General features: G+C 34.7%; 1 protein-coding gene across 2 annotated transcripts; it reads right to left on the reverse strand.

The window, feature by feature from the left end:
- Positions 1 to 17: 17 nt before the first annotated feature.
- LOC106876443 (interleukin enhancer-binding factor 2 homolog) lies at positions 18 to 14173 on the reverse strand. 2 transcript variants are annotated; one of them, XM_014924992.3, is made up of 15 exons: positions 14079 to 14173; positions 8610 to 8720; positions 8377 to 8419; positions 8128 to 8184; positions 6354 to 6479; positions 4396 to 4498; positions 3807 to 3872; positions 3468 to 3584; positions 2893 to 2971; positions 1296 to 1383; positions 1147 to 1208; positions 847 to 961; positions 667 to 754; positions 396 to 546; positions 18 to 109 (listed from the first exon to the last, which is right to left on the reverse strand). In XM_014924992.3, exons 1-14 carry the CDS (start codon positions 14081 to 14083, stop codon positions 401 to 403), a joined length of 1206 nt encoding a protein of 401 aa, XP_014780478.1. In that variant the 5' UTR covers positions 14084 to 14173; the 3' UTR covers positions 18 to 109; positions 396 to 400. The 2 variants fall into 2 exon arrangements, with proteins under 2 accessions (XP_014780478.1, XP_014780477.1); XM_014924991.3 differs by having other exon boundaries at positions 396 to 561.
- Positions 14174 to 19589: the final 5416 nt, after the last annotated feature.

Genomic DNA, 19589 nt, shown 5'->3' on the forward strand with positions numbered 1-19589 from the left:
CCAACAAACAACCTGGATAAAATGAACTAATGTTTATTTTGAAATGAATAAAATGATGGTGGAATACTGATGAGTTTCTCAACTGCTAACTAGTTTAACACCAAAATGTCTGCAAAGAGAGAGAGAAAAAGTAAATCAGCATCTTTCAAATGATGTGACTGAAAGAGTAATAAATTATTTACATGTGACAAGTATATTAAACAAAAGGAAACTTTCACCACCTCTTGAAAAAAAAAAGTTAAACACAAAATTATACATAAGCACCAAGTCTCAAAATCTCTTCTGGTGTAAGAAAGAAATTGGGTTTCTCTTTAAAATGGCTATTTTAAAGTAAGCTGTCCTTCATAATTTCATAAAATGAAATTGGATAAAGAGATGAGCAAGAAGTTATTTACCTGAGTTATTGTGCTTCTGAAGTTTCCATGCCTTCTTCTTCAGCACCCTCTTCTGCATCCTCATCCTCTTCTTTCTTCTCTGGTTTTTCATAGGCTTTGTCTGATGGTGTAACCACAACTCCTTCCCACACGCTCATTTCTACAGCAATGTCTGAAACAACCGAACCTATTATTAGCTAGAATACAAGGCTTAATAAGGTTTCATTATTACATACCTTGGTCAAGTTTGTTGCAATATAAGTGAGAGTTACTGAAACATTAGATTACTTACTTGAAGTTCCTTCTAGCCCAAGAATTTGTCGATAACCTCCATGACTTAGGACCCGTAACAGAGTCTGCGCAGTGAAGCAAACTTGGTCCTGCAAGAATTTAGAATTTATAAAATGAGAGGGAAAATTCTCCGTTAAAAAGAAAAACTTCTATTCTATAAATATTTCAAAACTGTACATACCTGTTGTTCAAGTGTCATTACTGTGTGTACACGTACTGTACCTTGTTCACATGGATCAGTTATTCCAACTGAGCCTGGCAAGAAAAAGCCAGCTGCCAGAAGTTGTAAACATCGTCTACATAAAGAAAGCAAATAAGTTATTTCTTAGTTTCAAAGAAGTTAAGAAATTATGAGTATAAAATTTATATATATGGTTGCTATCTTCATTTAACTAATTTTGATCAACTCAGCTTAACTAGCACATAATCAGTGCAGAATTAGACAAGACTCATTAAGAAAAACAATGTTAAGAAGTCTTACCTGAAAGCTACATTAATAGGAAGTGGTTGCCGTGATGGGTTGTTCATGATGGCATAATGAGCCTGGAAATAAACCAGATTATTTTATAGAAATAGGTCTTTTAAGTTAGACAATAAATGAACAAAATAATTGAAAATGTGTTAACTTACAAGCAGATCTATAATCCAGGGTGTGAGAGGTTCTAGTCCTTGGAATCGGTTTTTTAAGTCACGTACTAAACGTATCAACACTTTGATACTACAAATAAATGAAAATATAAAAATAGATTGTGCTTTCAAAGGAGTAAAAACTATGAAAATGTTACTGACTTTCTGCTAAATTATCATCATTTATTTATGTTCACTTTTCATGCTAACAAGCTTGAAGAATTAGGATTTGAGTTAATTCTTATTTGGAGCTTGTGCTTTCTATTTTGGAATGATTTCTAACACTGGATGCCCTTTTAATGCCAGTCACTTTTCAGAATGTATACAGTTCATTTTATCTGTGGCAACAGCACTAGAGAAGGAGACTGTCTTGCCCTCAGCAATGAGTTTTACACTGTTATCCTGGTACCAGTACAAGAGGTTGCTTTGTCTTTGGTAAAACTAAAGAATCCTCTCAATTCTTTGTTCCATATGGTCATGGGAAAGTGACAGAGAGTAATAGGGGATTATGATTAATGGAGGAGTAAGAGGGTGATATGGGAGGTAACAATAGAGACAGCAATGTGATAGAGGAAGAGAGAGTAATATAAATCTAGTGAGTGATAAAGGAGGAAGAATAAAAATGGTAGAGAGATTGAATATAGATGGGTCTGATGCTATCCCTCGTGATTTGGTATAATCGGGAAAGAGTGATGGTAGCAAGTGATTGAATATGGATAGATCCAAAGGTATTCTTTGTTACAATAACAGTTAATGATTCTTATTTCTTCTTCCAGTAATAGAACTTATGAAATCATCAATGTTTGGGTGTAGCATGAAGTATCATACCCCAAACATTGAAAAGAAAATATCAAAATTCTATATCTAACATGCTGTTGCCACATTCTGTCATAACCAAATTATCTGAAAACAATGTGTGTAGATGAAATCTCTTTTCCTATGAATAATCCATCATTTTAATGTCCATTTTCCCATGCTTGCACAGGGTAGTTGGAATTCATTGAGGCAGATTTTCAATGGCTGGATGCCCTTCCTGCTACCAACACTCCTGTTTCCAAGCAAGGAATACTTCCTCATGGGTAAACAGGGTTTCATGTAAGACCACCTCCTTAATGATGGTATTTGTTTAAAACTACTGGGCAATATCAAAACATGGACACACACAATGGGGTTCTTTTAGTCTCTATCTATGAAATCCAATTCACAAAACTTTAGTCAGTCTGGGGCTAGAATAGAACACACCTGCCCAAAATAAAACAAGCTAATGATGTTCTACACACCAACAGTTAGAAAAAGCAAATGTAGTTTACCCTTGATTCACCTATGATCAAAAGTTTTCTGTAATGATTCAGAGATAGTCTACCCAAGTTATAATTTAAGAGATTCAATTGATATTTCTAATAAATTAAATGCAGTTTGTTAGTGTCCAATGAGAAGAAAATTTCAAATATTTTTCAACAGTACACCATCATACCAATCTTATTCACTTTAAGAAAAAAAAAGTTCTGATTCTGCTGGTGAGATTACTCTTGAAACTCCTTTGGAAGATGTTTGTAAGAACTTACACTACAAACTCAAAGATATATATTTGTATAATCACCTTGAATGTGAAGCATTTTCTTCAAACCATCGAGCATGTCTGATTGCAGCCAAGTGACCTTGCATGGTTTTACCATCCACTGTCAAATATAGAAAAGTTGCACTAAAATAACAATCAGAGAAAGATAAGATAATACACAAGAAATTGCCCCTTTGGAATCCAAATAAGAGCTGACAAACCATATGTAATAATAACAATGTGTTTTGAAATACAATATTTTGAGAAATCTAGAATATAATTTACAAGTTAATTGTCCTATTTTATATCAAGAGACACTTCATTTCATTATAACACATCTATGAAAAGGCATTAAGCTGGTAGAATCATTAGCACACTGGACAAAATGCTTAGGAGCATTTCGTCAAGTCTGCTGCCAAGGTTGACTTCCATCCTTTTGGGGGTCAATGTAATCAATGAGCTTCCCTCTAAATTTCAGACCTTGTGCCTATAGTAGAATGGATTATAACAGATCTACAAATACAGTCCAACTAACAACTGTGTAAAAATATGACAAAATGGAAATATTGCTGGAACACAAGTAATAAGCAGATAAACATAGAAGAGTAGTTGCTTACAATGAAGTTCAGGATCCAGCTTTTTCAAGTTTGGTGGGATTGTAGTAATCAAACATTTTACGGAAACATCTGAATAACTTATTTCAAAACCAGATTCATTGGTTAACATACTGAGAACTAAAAAAAAAGACAGAAACCAATTTCAGCTAATGTGGATAAATAATCAGGAAGATATATATATATATAAAAAAAACTCTAAATATTCAGAAAAATTGATTTAATTAATAATTGTCTTTCAACTTCTGTAAGTTTATAAACATTTAGATTTACAGCTATATACAACCATATACTTATTTAGAAATAAATTATGAAGCAACAAAAATGAAAACATATACTGACCTTCATGTGGATCAGCAGTGCGTAAATCATCGGCTACTTTATTGCCCAATGCAGCCACTGCTTCCTCTGTCCAAAAATGACATTTAAAAGCATTTAATAGACATTTAGTAAATATTAGAGAATTGGCAAAATAACAAATCAAATATATATATAAGTTTATTTGTTAGCATAACAATGGCAGTCCTATACAAGGACAAAGTTACTGTCTTTTAGCCCCAGGAAAACATGACACACATATATATATCATCTCAAAAGAGAGGACAAAAAACTGAGATATCTGGCCCCTTGCTGTATACTCAGCAACCCCCGTCCTCTACAGCAGAAGTGTTAAGGCTGTTCTCCTTGAAGAGGATTGGCATTGTGTTGGTGCCATGTAAAAAACACCCAGCACACACTGTAAAGAGGTTGGCATTAAGAAGGGTATCCAGCTGTAAAAACCTGAGCCAAAGCAAACTGGAACCTGGTGCAGCTCTCCAGCTTACCAGGTCATGTCAAACCATCCAGCCCATACCAGCATGGAAAAGGGATGTTGATGATATCTATATATATGTGTGTGTGTGTGTAAATTTAGTTTCACAGTAAAACTTACTTGTTGGTAGAGTTTTCAGGATGACAACCATATCAGCCACATTGTGACCTGCCATCATTGTACCTTTCTTGTGAGACCCAACTTGTCGTACTTCTTCAATTTGCTAAAAATAAAAAAAAAATGTATTCTCTAGTAATCAGGGAAAATAATTAACACTGACACGAAGTAAATGTGAAGCCTTTATGCAGTTACTCAATTTGCTAAAAATAGCAGCTGAATCTCATTCAAATCACACCCTACTATCTTATATGGGGGAAAAAAAAAACTGGACAGAATGGACTCAGCAAGAATGCTTTTGATCACAGATCTTTGTATCAATACTGGTGTGGGGGCTAATTTGAAAGTAATTTAAGAATTCTATTGACTAGAGCCTCAATGGAAGAATTTAAACTGAAACTGTAAACATTGTAACAAGTGATGTTTATACAAGTTGTAATAGTTAAGTAGGTCTTATGGCACAGCAATCTGTAGATTAACCACGTTGCACCTTGTTATGCAGTAGCAGCAATTTATATGAAAGAAAAAGTGATGTGACAATCGGTGTATATTTTTGTTTTACCATCCTATGACATGAAGCTTTGGTGGTTGCACAAGTGAACTACAATCTTGATCCCTTGGAGTCATTCTATAGTTCCATGTTGGCTATAGTTGATTAAGCATGACCCACAATCTCAGGTTCCTAGCTGGGAACTACATGAAGTAGTAAATTGTATAGAGTGCAAGGTGACAGTTGCTGTTCCTTTGCAGTTATTTATAAAATGTGTCCAGACCACTTTAAGACAGCAGCAGGGTGATTTAGCTGCTATTTTTTGACAGTCAGCAACCTCATTGGTTTTACAAAAGGTAATTAATTTTATAACTCTTAGTTTTTTTGTTTTTTTTAAATCTTCCTTGTCACCATAAATGGCTGAGTGGTTATATTACTAAACTTCTGTTAACCAATTGATTAGGATTTAATTCCACTCCAAGTGTTTTGGTGTGTAATCAGGTTGTATTTGAAGTTTTACAGGTTTCATTTTACCTAGCTGTCAGTAATAAGTATTATATTATTTACATGTGACAGACTGAGTATATTAAGCAAGAGATTTATCTCGAAAATGCTTAACCACTCCTCAAGAGAAAAAAAAAAAATACACATGCACACACAGAAGCACCATGCCTTAAAACCTATTCTGGTATTGGAGAAAAATTGGGTTTATCCTTAAACAGATTATTTTAAAGTAAGCTGTTCTAAATTATTTCATAAAGTGGAACTGGATGATGAAAGTGAAGAGTAAAACAATTCTAAGAACAGCCTGCACCATTATTGTTGATTTATAAAACAAAAAAATTTTAAAAAGTCAAGCTGTGTTAATGCTGCAGAAAATTTCTTCCACTTGATACAATAAGGAAATATGATAATGGTGTGGTTTTATTAATTTTGTAATTCCTTTATACAGTTTAAACTTATTCCGAGACATGCAGCATTTATATAAAACTATTTTACTGTATTTAAATGTGTTTAATTTCATTGAATTTGTGCAACACCAGCCAGCGGAGTGGGAAAAGAGTAAATGTCATATAATGAATCGACTGTTGCTTTCAATATTGCAACTGATTCAGCAAATTATAATTTTACCATAAGAAAGCTATGGCCTCAACAATCATTGTGATCTAAAAAGGCCTCATCTTATTAAGTCATAAATTTCAACTCCTCAAATCGTGGAAATCCGAGTGGCTTTTCTCATAAAAATGTTGATTAATTAGGTATATTTTGAAAAACCACCTTTTTAGTTACAATATTTTCCAAATACTATTGCGGCATACACTACACATAGAATACAAATTATATCACAAAAATATTCATTGTTCTTTTAGGCTAAAGGTTACTGTAAGCAGGCAGAATACCCAACATGAAAATTTCTTGCCAACAGCAGATCTGTAATCTTAAATCTGAAGTTAATAAATATTGAACTTACTGCTGGCTCAAATGAAGCAGTTAGAATAAGATTGTCCATCACTGTCTGAATCTTAGTGACTAGTGCAAGTACAGCAGATTGTTCTGATGTGGATGGTGTCAGATCTTGATTACGTTTTAACAAAGCCTAAATAAACAGAGAAAAGACTGATAATGCATTAAGTTAATAACATAAGATTGACAATTTCAAATAAAAATCATACTTATAAAACTCTTCATTATAAATTGGCTGTTCAAAGATTTATATACAAGGAAAGGAAAAAATTTAAATCTTTTCAAATTTACAAAGCAGTATAATCTCAGTGGTAATATTCTAGAACCAGCATGGGCAACCTTTTTTGAGACATGGCTCACCAGCAAGCAGGCCACGCTACTAAAAATATTCAATTTTTGGCTAGCATGCCATTCAGTGACTCTGCAGTTTACCCATGACTCTTGCAGACCATGGATATATTCAAATATTTCATTTAACATGTGCATTAATAAATAGTGTCACAAACTTAAGTATTAAAGTATGACATGAAAGCATTATAAATCAAATTTTATTATCCAAAGCAGAAAACCTGTTGAATATTATATTTACATCAGTTACAAATGACAGTAACTAAGACAATGCCTTTCCATCATTCAATGATGAGGATTCAGTTGTTCAATCAACAATTACCTGCTCATGAACTAACATGTAAGTGACTGAGCATTCCTCAGACACGTGTACCTTTTACATAATTCTCAGCTAGAATCAGCATAACACACTATGTGATGAGGCGGTCACATAGCATCTCCCTAATTTCACTCACAAGGTATCAGTTGACCTGAGACTATAGATAATGGCATTTGCTCAAGAGGCTATGCAGTGGGATCAAACCCGGGAATTTGTGGTTGTGAAGTAAACTTACCATTTGGCCATACTGTGCCCACAACTAAGGCAGTAATGCACACAACATAGATTACAGAATGTTATATTGAAAACATTTATTAAACTATTACATGTAATGAAATATAACTGCCAGAGACACAGACACTAGAAGAGTTTATTCATCAGTTTTCTCATTCATATTGTGATAACTATGACTATAAGAAAAATATTCATTGTTTTTCCTCTAAATTAATGGTCTATTCTCACAGTAAAGTGAATAAAACCATTTGTTTTTCAAGATACAATATATTATTTATGTCTTGCAAACAAGACAAACAAATTTATATTATTTATATATAATAAACAATAGTATTGGATTGAGACTAAAAGGAATAATCCTTTAAATCATAAGTCTTGAAAAAAGGATTTTTTTCTTAACTTTACTGTGAGTGTATAACATTAATTTCGGAGAGCAAGAGTGAATATTTTCCTTATCACTAATAAATAAGTAAACTGATAGGGGCTATATATATATATATATATATATATATATATTTATTTAGGGTATATTCTATTTGGAACATAGTGGCGTACAGTTTAGGGCCCCTGAAAAAATTTTGCTTTAGATATATGTATCGGTATGTATTACAAGAAACTGTTTCTTTCTCTAACATAGTTCAACCTACACAAGTTAACATGTGAAAAACAAAATAGGAATTTTGAAAGAAATTTCTATAAAACTAGTCTTTAAACATTGAATGGGTGGAGGTGGCGACCAGTATAAAATAGTAATCAAAAAGATCCCTAGATAAAAAATGGTTGAGAACCCCTGAACTAGATCAACTAGCAAAAAATAAATGTTAAAATATGGTTACAATATATAAATAAATCTGAGGTAAAAAAAAAAAAAAATACTAACTTCAGTAAATAACTTGTCGTCTGTAGCAGGTTTAGCTCGTGGGAAGGCACTCTCACACTGAAATAGATAATAGTGTGACAATTTGAATAATGGATGGAATATATTAACTGTTTAATCATTTGTTCCAGTAAGATAGTAATAATTACAGAAAGCAGAGTTTAAGATCCACAGATAGAAAAATATTGTAAGACACAAAAACATAACAAACAGCCTTAACATTGGTCATATGAAAATAGGTTTAATACACACCTGAGCCAAATCAAATGGAACATGTGGTACAAATGCTCGGAACCTACAATAAGAAATAGATTTGTAAAATTCAAGAAAATCTGTTCAAATTTTAATCAATTAGATTCTAACAGCCAATAAAAACAAAAATCTATATAATTTACAAGTTAAAAGTTGACAAGGTAGTCAGCTATCTAATTAAAAAAAGGTGTCATTTTTAAGTAAATAACTGTGAAAGGAAGGTCTTAACTCACATTGGCCCAGGTTTGAATGGTGGTGCCATGGGCCGCATCATTCCAGCACCTCTTATCATTGGTGGCCCACCACGACCACGAATATTTCTGAAGTTGGGGCGGAAAAAACTTCTGAAATAATTGCAAATGTAAAAAACTATTCAGTGAACAAATATTCTAAATTGGAAAACAATAAGGGAAAAAGAAAAAATGTTTTACAAATTTGCTCAGGAATTTACTCAAAGCTTAAGGATCATTTAAACTAGAATAGCATTAAAAGTATTACAAAGTCACAATAATGTTAGTTAATGGCAAAACAGAACTTGGTAATTTTTATACTAGCTTTAGTGCATTGGAGTAAATAACACAAACAGCTTATAGATTAAGAATCTACAATGACTCAGGGTAATAATTTCTTATACATATTAATCTAATTGGAACAAGAGGGACATAAAATTATTGTTAATTATTACTGCTGACAACAAAGGTTCATTTCCTGTCTGCATAAAGCAAATTACATGAGGTTTGAACTATGATGCTGTTTGTACAATCTTGACTTAAGAGCAAAACTGAAAACAGGCAGTTTAAGAAAGAAACAGAGTTCAAAAACAATGCAATGGTTAATTGAAGATCCTATAAGCTAGTAATAGATGCATTAATGAACTTCACAAATAAAATGTTACAGGATTTCAAATACATGGTTTTTTTGTATTATGTAACTATCTCATCAATGTCAATATGATAAAACTGATAGATAGAATAGCTTGATATTTCTTAGTGTACAGACATTTCATTTTCTTGGATTAATTATAGAATTTATTTTCATTAGGTGTGATTAATGATCATGAAAATACTTATGGGAAAGACACAACAAAGATACATTTCCATGATGCAGCAGTAGAAAGAAAAGTAATCACTATCTTAACAACTTGACAGTGATATTCAATCAAACAAGACACTCAAAGATGACAGCAATATTTAATGCAAGGTCAAATGGTGGCTTTTAGAGACACAAAATAATCTCAGGTGCAAGAAATTTGCAAGCAGTCAACATGCATGAATATATTTGTTCAAAGGGAGATGGAGAAACAAATATAGGTTAGAATCAGGATGGGCATCAGGCCATAGAATGCTACCTCGAGAAGCCTTGTCTATCTCATGCCAACATGAAGAACGTTGCTACAACAATGATGATCATCTTTTTATGTCTGTTTTCCATACTGCAAGGATTTCTAACAGTGCCATGGGTCAGGTCATTTCTTTCTTGAAGAAGTGCCTTCATGGAGGTGTGGACACATGTAGAAGACAGAATGTAATTACAGATGAATTTCTTGAGTACATAATTCCTTTCAAACACACACATGCATGAATATATATAATGTGTGTTTATGAGGAAGTTTCATGAGCTCAGGAGTAAAAGTATCACAGCAGACTATGAGAAGATCACTTGCATTTCAATAATATGGTCTTGTGATATATTTAGGCAAGATTAAAAATCCTGATCTCAAATTTGGAGACTTTCTTCTTTTCTTGGTCTTTTTATCATTTTATGACCAGAGTGGTTGGAAGCATGGCTGTACGATAAGAAGTTTGCATCCCAACTACATGGTTCCAGGTTCAGTCCAGCCTTGGGCAAGTGTCTTCTGCTACAGACCTGGGTTGACCAAAGCCTTGTGAGTGTATTTGGTAGACAGATACTGAAAGAAGCCCATCATATATATGTGTATATATAATGTGTTAAGTGTTATGAGCATCAAAAAGAAAAAATAAGTAGCTGGAAGATTGTAAAGACTTGTTCTGGAGAAGGGGCCACCAGTACAATGCCAACAAAATAATTCATCAACATATTGCAACTACTAATATGGCTTGGTCATATCAATGGGTAGCAAACAATATTAGATGAGGAGATGGGTTCCACATTATGCTGTCGATCACAGCCAACATTTTGTTTTGCTGTCATTAGGAACAAACAAAACAGTGAGAGTTGGAGACGTTGAAGACAAAGCTATCAGGACAATGAAGGAAATAAAAATGCACAAGAATCATATGATGGCCTTAAATTTAAAATACAACACAAACAGACACCAGTGAAGCAGAACACAATACCAAACATGAATGTCATTACATTTTCTAAAGAAATAAACAATAATACTTCAAATATGTATATTTAATGTTTTTTTAAAGTATAAAGTACATAGGTGCAAGCATGGCTGTGTAGTAAGCAGTTTGCTTCACAACTACATGGTTCTGGGGTCAGTCCCACTGAGTGATACCTTAGGTGAGAGACTTTTACTGCAGCCTCAAGCCAACCAAAGCCTTGTGAGTGGATATGGTAGACAGAAACTGAAAGAAGCCCATCATAGGTATATATCTATGTGTGTGTTTGTCTGCCTCACAACACCTCCTGACAACAGGTGTTGATGTGTTTATGTCCCCATAACTTAGCAGTTCAGGAAAAGAGATTGATAGGATAAGTACCAGGTTTTCAAAAAAGTACTGAGGTTGATTCATTTGACTAAAATTCTTCAAGGCAGTGCCCAAGCATGACAAGTCTAATGACTGAAACAAGTAAAAGATATACATTTAGCAAGGATAGTACTGTTGTTTTATTATAGATTTTTTTGTATTGTTTTACATGTCTTAGTTATTTGATTGCAGCCATGCTGGCAATAACAAAACAAAGTATCTTCCATATGTCCTAAAATAATCTGGTGGAGTTATTTCTGTAACAAAAATACTATCATTGCTATTTATTAACTTATTTTTATATTGAATTTTGTTTGTAATATACAACCATGTTCTCTGGTAATAATTGTCATATTTTACCTAATTTTCTCTTATCTAACCTCTAGCAACAGAAAAAAAATGAAATAATTTCTCTTATTTTAGATCTGTTATTTCTACTTCATCAGATTGGAAGAAAAGGCCATTTCAGAATTTCTCTTGGGAGGTTTTGGAGTTAGCCTCCACACCGCACTGCCAGTCAGTGGAAAAAATTGAACTTATTTCGTTACTTCTTTGTCATCAGACGAATCGATCCAGTACTCATATTGTTTTAAAACCTGGTACTTATTCTATTGGTCTGTTTCGCCAAACAGCCGAGTTACAGGGCCGTAACAACACCAACACCAGTTGTCAAGATGGTGCTGGGGAACAAACACACAATACACACGATGGGCTTTCAATTTGTCAACCTAATCCACTCACAAGACTTTGGTCGGCCGGAGGCACTTATAGAAAACATTTGCCCAAGCTCCCACGTAGTGGAGCTGAATTCGGTACCATATGGCAGGGATGCAGAATAATGTTTGGGGGCCTCAAACACAGAAAATAAAATGAAAAGACTTCTTTTATTTCAAAAGAAATTATTTAACTTAATCGAAGTTGCAGATAATTATGAGGCCAATTCGGAAAAAAGAATTCATCTGATAGTTAAGAGAATTGAACAGCATACGTAATTCTTATAGGAAAAAAAAATTCAGGCCGGTGCCAAACATGCAAACAACTACTTGGATTAAATTAAATCCACAATTACACTTGTGAGTAAACTCATTTTCTGTGCTCTTCTTTCGAAAGGTAATGAATAATTTGTCTATTTATATGTGTGTTTGTGTGTGTATATATATATATATATATATATATATATATATATATATATATATACACACACATTGAACTATTTAATTATTCCAGAATTGAATAGTTAAAAATTTTTCATGCTGCAGCACGAAGACACTCGCTTCTTGATCAGGGCTTTGAGCAGAAAGAAGACACTGCCTACATTAACAAAGCATTCTTGACTAAAATCAAAATCCAAGTGTTGAATTTTTCAGACATATTGTATACAAATCAACATTATCTTACGTTCCCTCTTTTTTTAAAAAAATATAAAGGGCGTTTGGTTTGAGGGCGATTTCGCTGTCATTTCTAACAAAGCAACTGACCACATAAAAGTTTATTTTTTTGTCAGACTGATTTTAGTGAAGAATGAATACAATAATGAACATTCTCAGAATAATTTCTATAATTTTGCTCCATAATAAAATTCTACATTTTCAGATGAATAAATTGTAGTTCTGTTTTCCAAAAGAAAAACCAACATTGCATAGGAAAGTCGGGGGGTCGAGTTACAAGCCTTTATAACCAAAAGGTTGCAAAAGTAATACAACTGATACAGAAAGCCGGGCGCACCCCCAAAATCCCTTAAGCGAAAGTAGATGATCACAGTAGCACAAATACGATGTGTATATATATATTCTTCCGCAACCGCCAAACAAACTAATTACTCTCAACAATGTAATCCTTCACAATCCAAGTGAGTCTCCCTGACGATTTAATAAAACTTATTTTCATTAATAACACCCGGTGGGACAGAGTAAAATCGAGAGATAAGAATGATTTTTCAATAGGGATTCAATTTCAGAAATGAGAAGGAAATAAGTGCGATTATATATGGAACCTAACAGGAAAAAAAAAGGCAGCAATAAAATAGGTCCAATGAATATTCAATCAGGAAAATTTACTGCATTACGAATGCCTTTAAAATATAACAAGTGTTTAACAAACCCACAAATATGTTGAGTTTACCTTGAATAATATAATTGTACAATTTTTGATTTCTTATATTAACTACTTTCTAATATCAGTGTTCATTCATGTGTTATCCAAGCTACCATACGCAATCAAACATAACACATTGAGACGTGATATATACATGCAAAAATGTAATTTGATATTTATGATCACACGCAGATATATATATATATATATATATATACACGCACACAACTAATTATGAAATATCTCAAGTATCAGCGTAAATGAAACTCGCACCAAATACCGAGTCTTCTACGACCCCGAAATACTAATTCAGTACGCATGGGGGTAATTTCATTCCATCTCTCTCACTCCACGAGACAGCAGCGTGCAGTTATCCCGTCGTATGGAAGTCCTGATAATTGCAATGTATTTCAACTGAAATGTTCACAAACATCCCAGAAGGAAAATTCTAAAATATATGAACTTGTAGGAGAACTAAAAAGAATGGAATAAAAGGGTGACGACACAAGAGAAAGCATCATCTTATAAGAGACCAATTACTGTGGTGCCGGTAAATTTAACAAATAATAATTACAAAGGCAAAATGGCGTCTTTGAGGTAGAAAATGAAATCACATTTAGGTTTTTGTTTCTAGTCAAAATGGTAAAATGAAAAAACTCCGAAATATCATTTCGTAGATCTTTCAGATAATACAAGATATAAAGGAAAACGTTCAAAAACACAATTTACAAAATTCAGGAAATTTATATAAATTATAATAAAAACAACGGGATACAGATTCTATTTCAACAGAAATATATGGAAATGAAATTGAGAAATCATCCATGTATGAGGGAGAGAAATATTTATAGATATTTCATGAATGTTTTTAATGTTAAAGACGTAATATATATATAAAGAGTTCAGAGTAAATAATTTCATGCCACAAACCTCATTTTGTTCAGAGGAGAATTCTCAAATCAAAGAATTAAGCAGACCAACGAAGATGGCGCTCGCGGCAGACTTCCTGTTAGCCGACTGATCAGAAAGAGGCTAGGTTAGCACGTTAGTATAAATGATATGTTTATATGGTTTTTCCCTCTTCATTCGAAATTTTCTTGCAATCATATGCAATTCGATTCATTAAAGAAATTGTAAAATTAGTTAGGAAATAAAAAAGAAAATATAAAAGTATAATTCATTTTTATTTCAAGTACTGTATAACGATGATGGGTACTCGGTCTTTTAAATGAAACTTGATTACTGAGGAAAGAGTAACTGTTGATTGTACTTTGTAGAACATTTTAAACCATAGTTTATGGCATATATGACATACATTTGAGTGGTATTCTGGATAGTATATGAAGAGATGCATGGTAGTGTCAAATGTATGAATACACAAAAAAAAAAACGAAAAGGAAAATAACATGATATACTTTTCCAAAATCATTAATGACATATTTGAAGAAGAAAAATACACTGCTCTAGAGAAGGAATGCTATCAATGATAAAATGATTCTTTCTTTTAAATGATCAATTAATGCCGAGATCTTCATGTGGACAAGATTTTCTTGATTATGAGAGTAGTTCTGAAAATGTATCAAAAGTTAATTGCTCTAACATATCCTTGCTGAATATACACAATACTAGATCTCTTATTTTGCTTCCAAAAATCTGGAATTTCCAAAATCAGTACCTACATATTTAAAGAAGAAAAATACACTGATCTGGAGAAGGAAAGGTATCAATGAAAAATGGCTTCATCATCATTTAACGTCTGTTTTCCATGCAGGCATGGGTTGGATGGTTTGATAGGAGTTGGCTAGCTGAAGAGCTGCCCAGGCTCCGCCCCACCACCACCCTGCACATAATCTATCCTTGATAACCCTGGCCCCCTCACATTCCATCTTCTTAACACATCTCCCTTCCCCACCTATGTTTACAATCTACTGTATTTCCCTTCCTGTTATTCCAGTGGTTCTTAACCATTTTTTAAATCTATGGATCCCTTTGATTGCTATTTTATTCTGGTGGACCCCATAGCAATTCGATGTTTAAAGACTAGTTTTATAGATACTGCTTTCAAAATTCCATTCTATTTTTCACATTTTCACTTGCATAGAACTAACTCTCCAAAAGAACCTGTTTCAGTCGTTGGAAACATGTTAAAGCATTAGAGAAAGAAATCAAGCTGTTTCTTGCAATAAATATATCTAAAGCAAAATTTTCTATGAGCCTTTAAAATACTATTGTGGATTTCCAATTTATTGTTTTGCTTGTGTGGACTCCCAAAAATCATATATGGATCCCAAGGGGTCATGTGGACCAATCTCTCCTGTTGAATCTCTTCTCCACAACATATCTTCCTAACAACTTGTCCCTCTACTTCTGTCCACTCACTACATTACCCCCTCTTTACCCTCCACTTTCCTTTCACAATCTCATGAACTTGCCTACCCATTTATCCTATCCAATCCATGGCCCCTCTTCACTTAATCATCTTTTCGCCCCTCTCTCTTCTCTCTCTTTTCTATTGAAGTAGAGATGTATCTCCTTTGTTACAAGATGCCTATTTTTGTCCCTCTACCCATATTCTAAACTCTCATCATCTGGCACAAAAGCAACCTCCCTCAATATTACTCCCCACCCCAATCAGGGGGTCCTATCTTGTAAATTATTTGATGACCTTACTGCTGTTGGTGCCATGCAAAAAGTACCCAGTACACTCTGTAAAGTGGTTGGCATTAAGAAAGGCATCCAGCCATATTAAGCATTAATAACCATTCTAAAACAGACAGTAGAGCTTGAAGCAGTCTTCTGACTTGCCAGTTAGTGTCGAACCATCCAATCCATGCCAGCATGGAAAATGGATGTTAAATGATGATGAGAAGGAGGAGTAGTTTTGTTCTTCAACATATCTTCGAACTCCAATAGCAATAACAGGAATAAATTTGTATAAAGTTTAAAATTGCCTGAAACAAATGTCCAGAGCAGAATATATTTGGAAGAACAGAAAACAAAACATCTCATTAATATTTTTAAAAATTCATTTGTTTTGCTCAACAGCTAATTGTATGGCTTAGGTGGAAACATCAACTGTATAACTATTACATAATTTAGTTGACCGTGATAAGGAAGTAATTTCCTCAAGGACATGTTTTTGAAATTTGGCAATCATATACATATACGTGTGAGTACACAGATGTGTGTGTGTATTTCATCATCACCAGTAGCAGTATCACGGGTTGGATGGTTTGACAGGATCTAATGAGACAGAATGTAGAGATTGGAGCATGGCACAGTTGTGCCATGCTCCAATCTCTACATTGGCATGATTTCTACAACCAGATGCCCTTCCTAATACCAACCACTTTACAGAATGTACTGGGTGTATTTTTTAGCATGGGCTTGATCAACTTGCAAGTTGCAAGACTGAGGATATAACAAGGCCCCATAACTGAAGGAGACTAGAAGAGAGAGGTGAAATGATTCTGGTCAGAGAGGTGAGGGTGAGAAAAGTAAGATGAGAGGAGTATATTAATAGCTTTGACTGGATGATATTGGAGATGACACAATTCATGTAGAATAGTGATGAGGTGGATCGTGTAGGTATGTCCAGGGTTATCCTACATTATACAGGTGAGTATGGATGGATCTTGATCCTTATGAAAATGTTGGGCCTCTTTCAGACTCACTATCAAAAGGATGCAAACACAGGTGTCACAAACCTGATTCAGCAGTTGATCTCTGTTGTTGATGCCACGTTCTTCTCTGCAACCAGTGAGCCAAGATATTTTAACTCTCAGACCTGCTCAGTTGGAATGCCATCAAGATGCACAATGAACAGTAAGCTATCTGTTGTTAGAACTTTCATCTTGTCCATGTCGATCCTGAGACCATAAGGCTGAGCAAAGCGGGCAGTGTTGTACAAGGTATCCGAAACAAAGTGAAGAAGACCTGAAATCCCAGCACCTCAATCGAAAAGCATGGTTTAACATCATCACCAGAGTCCATCATCCAACAGTATATTGGTTGAGAGGACAATCTCCCTCTCCCGTCTCCAACTAGGAATTGAAGAGGAAGAGTATGGATGGAAGGTAAAAAGGAAAAGGAAGAGAGAAAATAACAAGGGTTGCAAGGAATCATGGGAGAGTCATTGAAGGGAAGAGAAGTATGGAGTTTGTGTGGGTAAGCTAGAATTGGAGAAATGAGAGGACTTGTTGGAGTGATGAAAAATCTGTGGCAAAGTCAGTGAGAGAAAAGGAGGTAGAGGGTGTGGTCACAGTGGGTGAGTGAAGTGAAAGCAATGAAGGAAGGAGGCTGGAGATTATTATAGATGTAGGGGGAAGGAGAAAGTATAAATGCAGAGAATGCATCCCTGATGGTGAGGCTATGGAGAGAACACAGTGAGAGCAAGGTGTAGGGAAGCAATGAATGTAGCGAGTACAGTGAAAGAAAGAAAGACTGGAGTGCATCCTAGTGTTGCAACATCTAGTACATGTTGGGTAGTAACTGAGTTGGCCTGGGAATAGAAGTGTTGGTTGATAGTGCAACAGTATGAGTATAACACGGAGAAGCTACAGTGTATTGGTTGGTGGGTGTAAAGATGATCAAGAGCAGTCTCTTATATATGGGCCTAAGTAAAAGACAAAGGGGCCTGTGTGAAGTGCAGTTTGCTCAGCTGATGGAAAGCTGAGATGGAGGCAGCTATGAGTGATGAGTAGATAAGAGTTGTGGCAGTGATGGGAGTGAGGATAAAAAGTAAGGTGGAAGGATGCAAGACGTGGGGTCAGTAAGATGGACTTGGTTGGGAACAAATATATATTTATATAGTTGTGTGACTAAGAAGCTTACTTCCCACCATGTGGTCTTGGGTTCGGTCGCACTGCATGGCACCTTGGGCAGGTTTTTTCTACTATGGCTCTGGGCTGACCAAAGTCTTTTGAATATATTTGTTAGATTTCCACTTATATATTTCCATGCATTTTTGATCAAATCTCCTGTGAGTTAACCTGGGATCCCTTGATGACAATGTAGTCTTCATTTAACTAAGGTATCTTAGGCCTGATGAGTAGCTTGTGGAGTACTCTTCGTTTGGGTAATTACTACTTCCAAGGTTCTGCTAGCTATGAAATGTATGTAGCCTGGATTTTATCTATCCATTACCTAAATTTGGATTTTTATTTGCATACACAGCAACCCCAGTTGCTAAACGTGAATAATAAAACTTTTATGATCAAACTTTGAAATGGCAAAAATTTACAACCTTCTATGTCAATAAACAACTATTATTCCTGAAAGTTGTTTTTTATACCTTCTATGGACTGCTCAAAGCTTACTAACTTCCTACACCTTGATCCTCAAATCTTACCTTTACATATACATACATACATATATATATATATATATGTATATATTTTTTTATTTGATTCAGTCATTTAACAGCAGCCATGCTGGAGCACCACCTTTAGTTGAGCAAATCGACCACAGGACTTATTTCTTGTAAGCCTAGTACTTATTCTATTGGTCTCTTTTGCTAAACTGCTAAGTTACAGGGACGTAAACACACCAGCATCGGTTGTCAAGCGATGGTGGGAGGACAAACACAGACACATAAACATGCATATATATATATATGTATATATATATATATGATAGGCATCTTTCAGTTTCCATCTACCAAATCCACTCACAAGGCTTTGGTCGGCCCTAGGCTATAGCAGAAGACACTTGCCCAAGATGCCACGCAGTGGGACTGAACCTGGAACCGTGTGGTTGGTAAGCAAGCTACTTACCACACAGCCACTCCTGCGCCTATATATAGTATAGTCGTCACTAAAGTGACATAGGGTACTAGTCAGCATCAGCATTGCTAGAAATAAGAGTCAAAACAACACTTAGCCACCGTTACAAGCACTTTTCTAATAACTGACAAGGGAGACATGATTCGTCCCTATGGCAAGTGAGATGGAGTCATATCAGCACTGATTTCAGATTTGATTAATCTTCATCAGTGACCCATTACTCCATCGCCAAAGGTTAAAGAACTTAACTCACCCTGTCAGTCTTATAGAAGAAACACTGAATGATTCCGAAAATGGTGAAGTGAGAATTATAAATTATTAAGGTGGCTATTTGCAATTTAGGTGACTATTCGCAATAAAGTGACCGAGTATGCTAGTCAGCATCAACATTGCTAGAAATAAGAGTCAAGACAATTTTTAGCCATGCGAGAGTACTTTTCTAACGACTGACATGTACATGGATGGTCGTAGGAAAGGAGCTTGCCTCCCTTGTTAGTCATTAGAAAAGTGCTCTCATGTGGTTAAGTTGTTTTTGACTCTTATTTCTAGCAATGCTGGTGCTAACTATCACCCTCCGTCACTTTAGTGACGACTATACTTGTTGCCTTTAGGATGTGCACCTTATCAGATGCCTTTTGCAAGTTGCCTTTAGGTTGTA

The sequence above is a fragment of the Octopus bimaculoides genome, chromosome 18, assembly GCF_046866305.1.
Source record: "Octopus bimaculoides isolate indiv1 chromosome 18, ASM4686630v1, whole genome shotgun sequence".
NCBI lineage: Eukaryota > Metazoa > Mollusca > Cephalopoda > Octopoda > Octopodidae > Octopus > Octopus bimaculoides.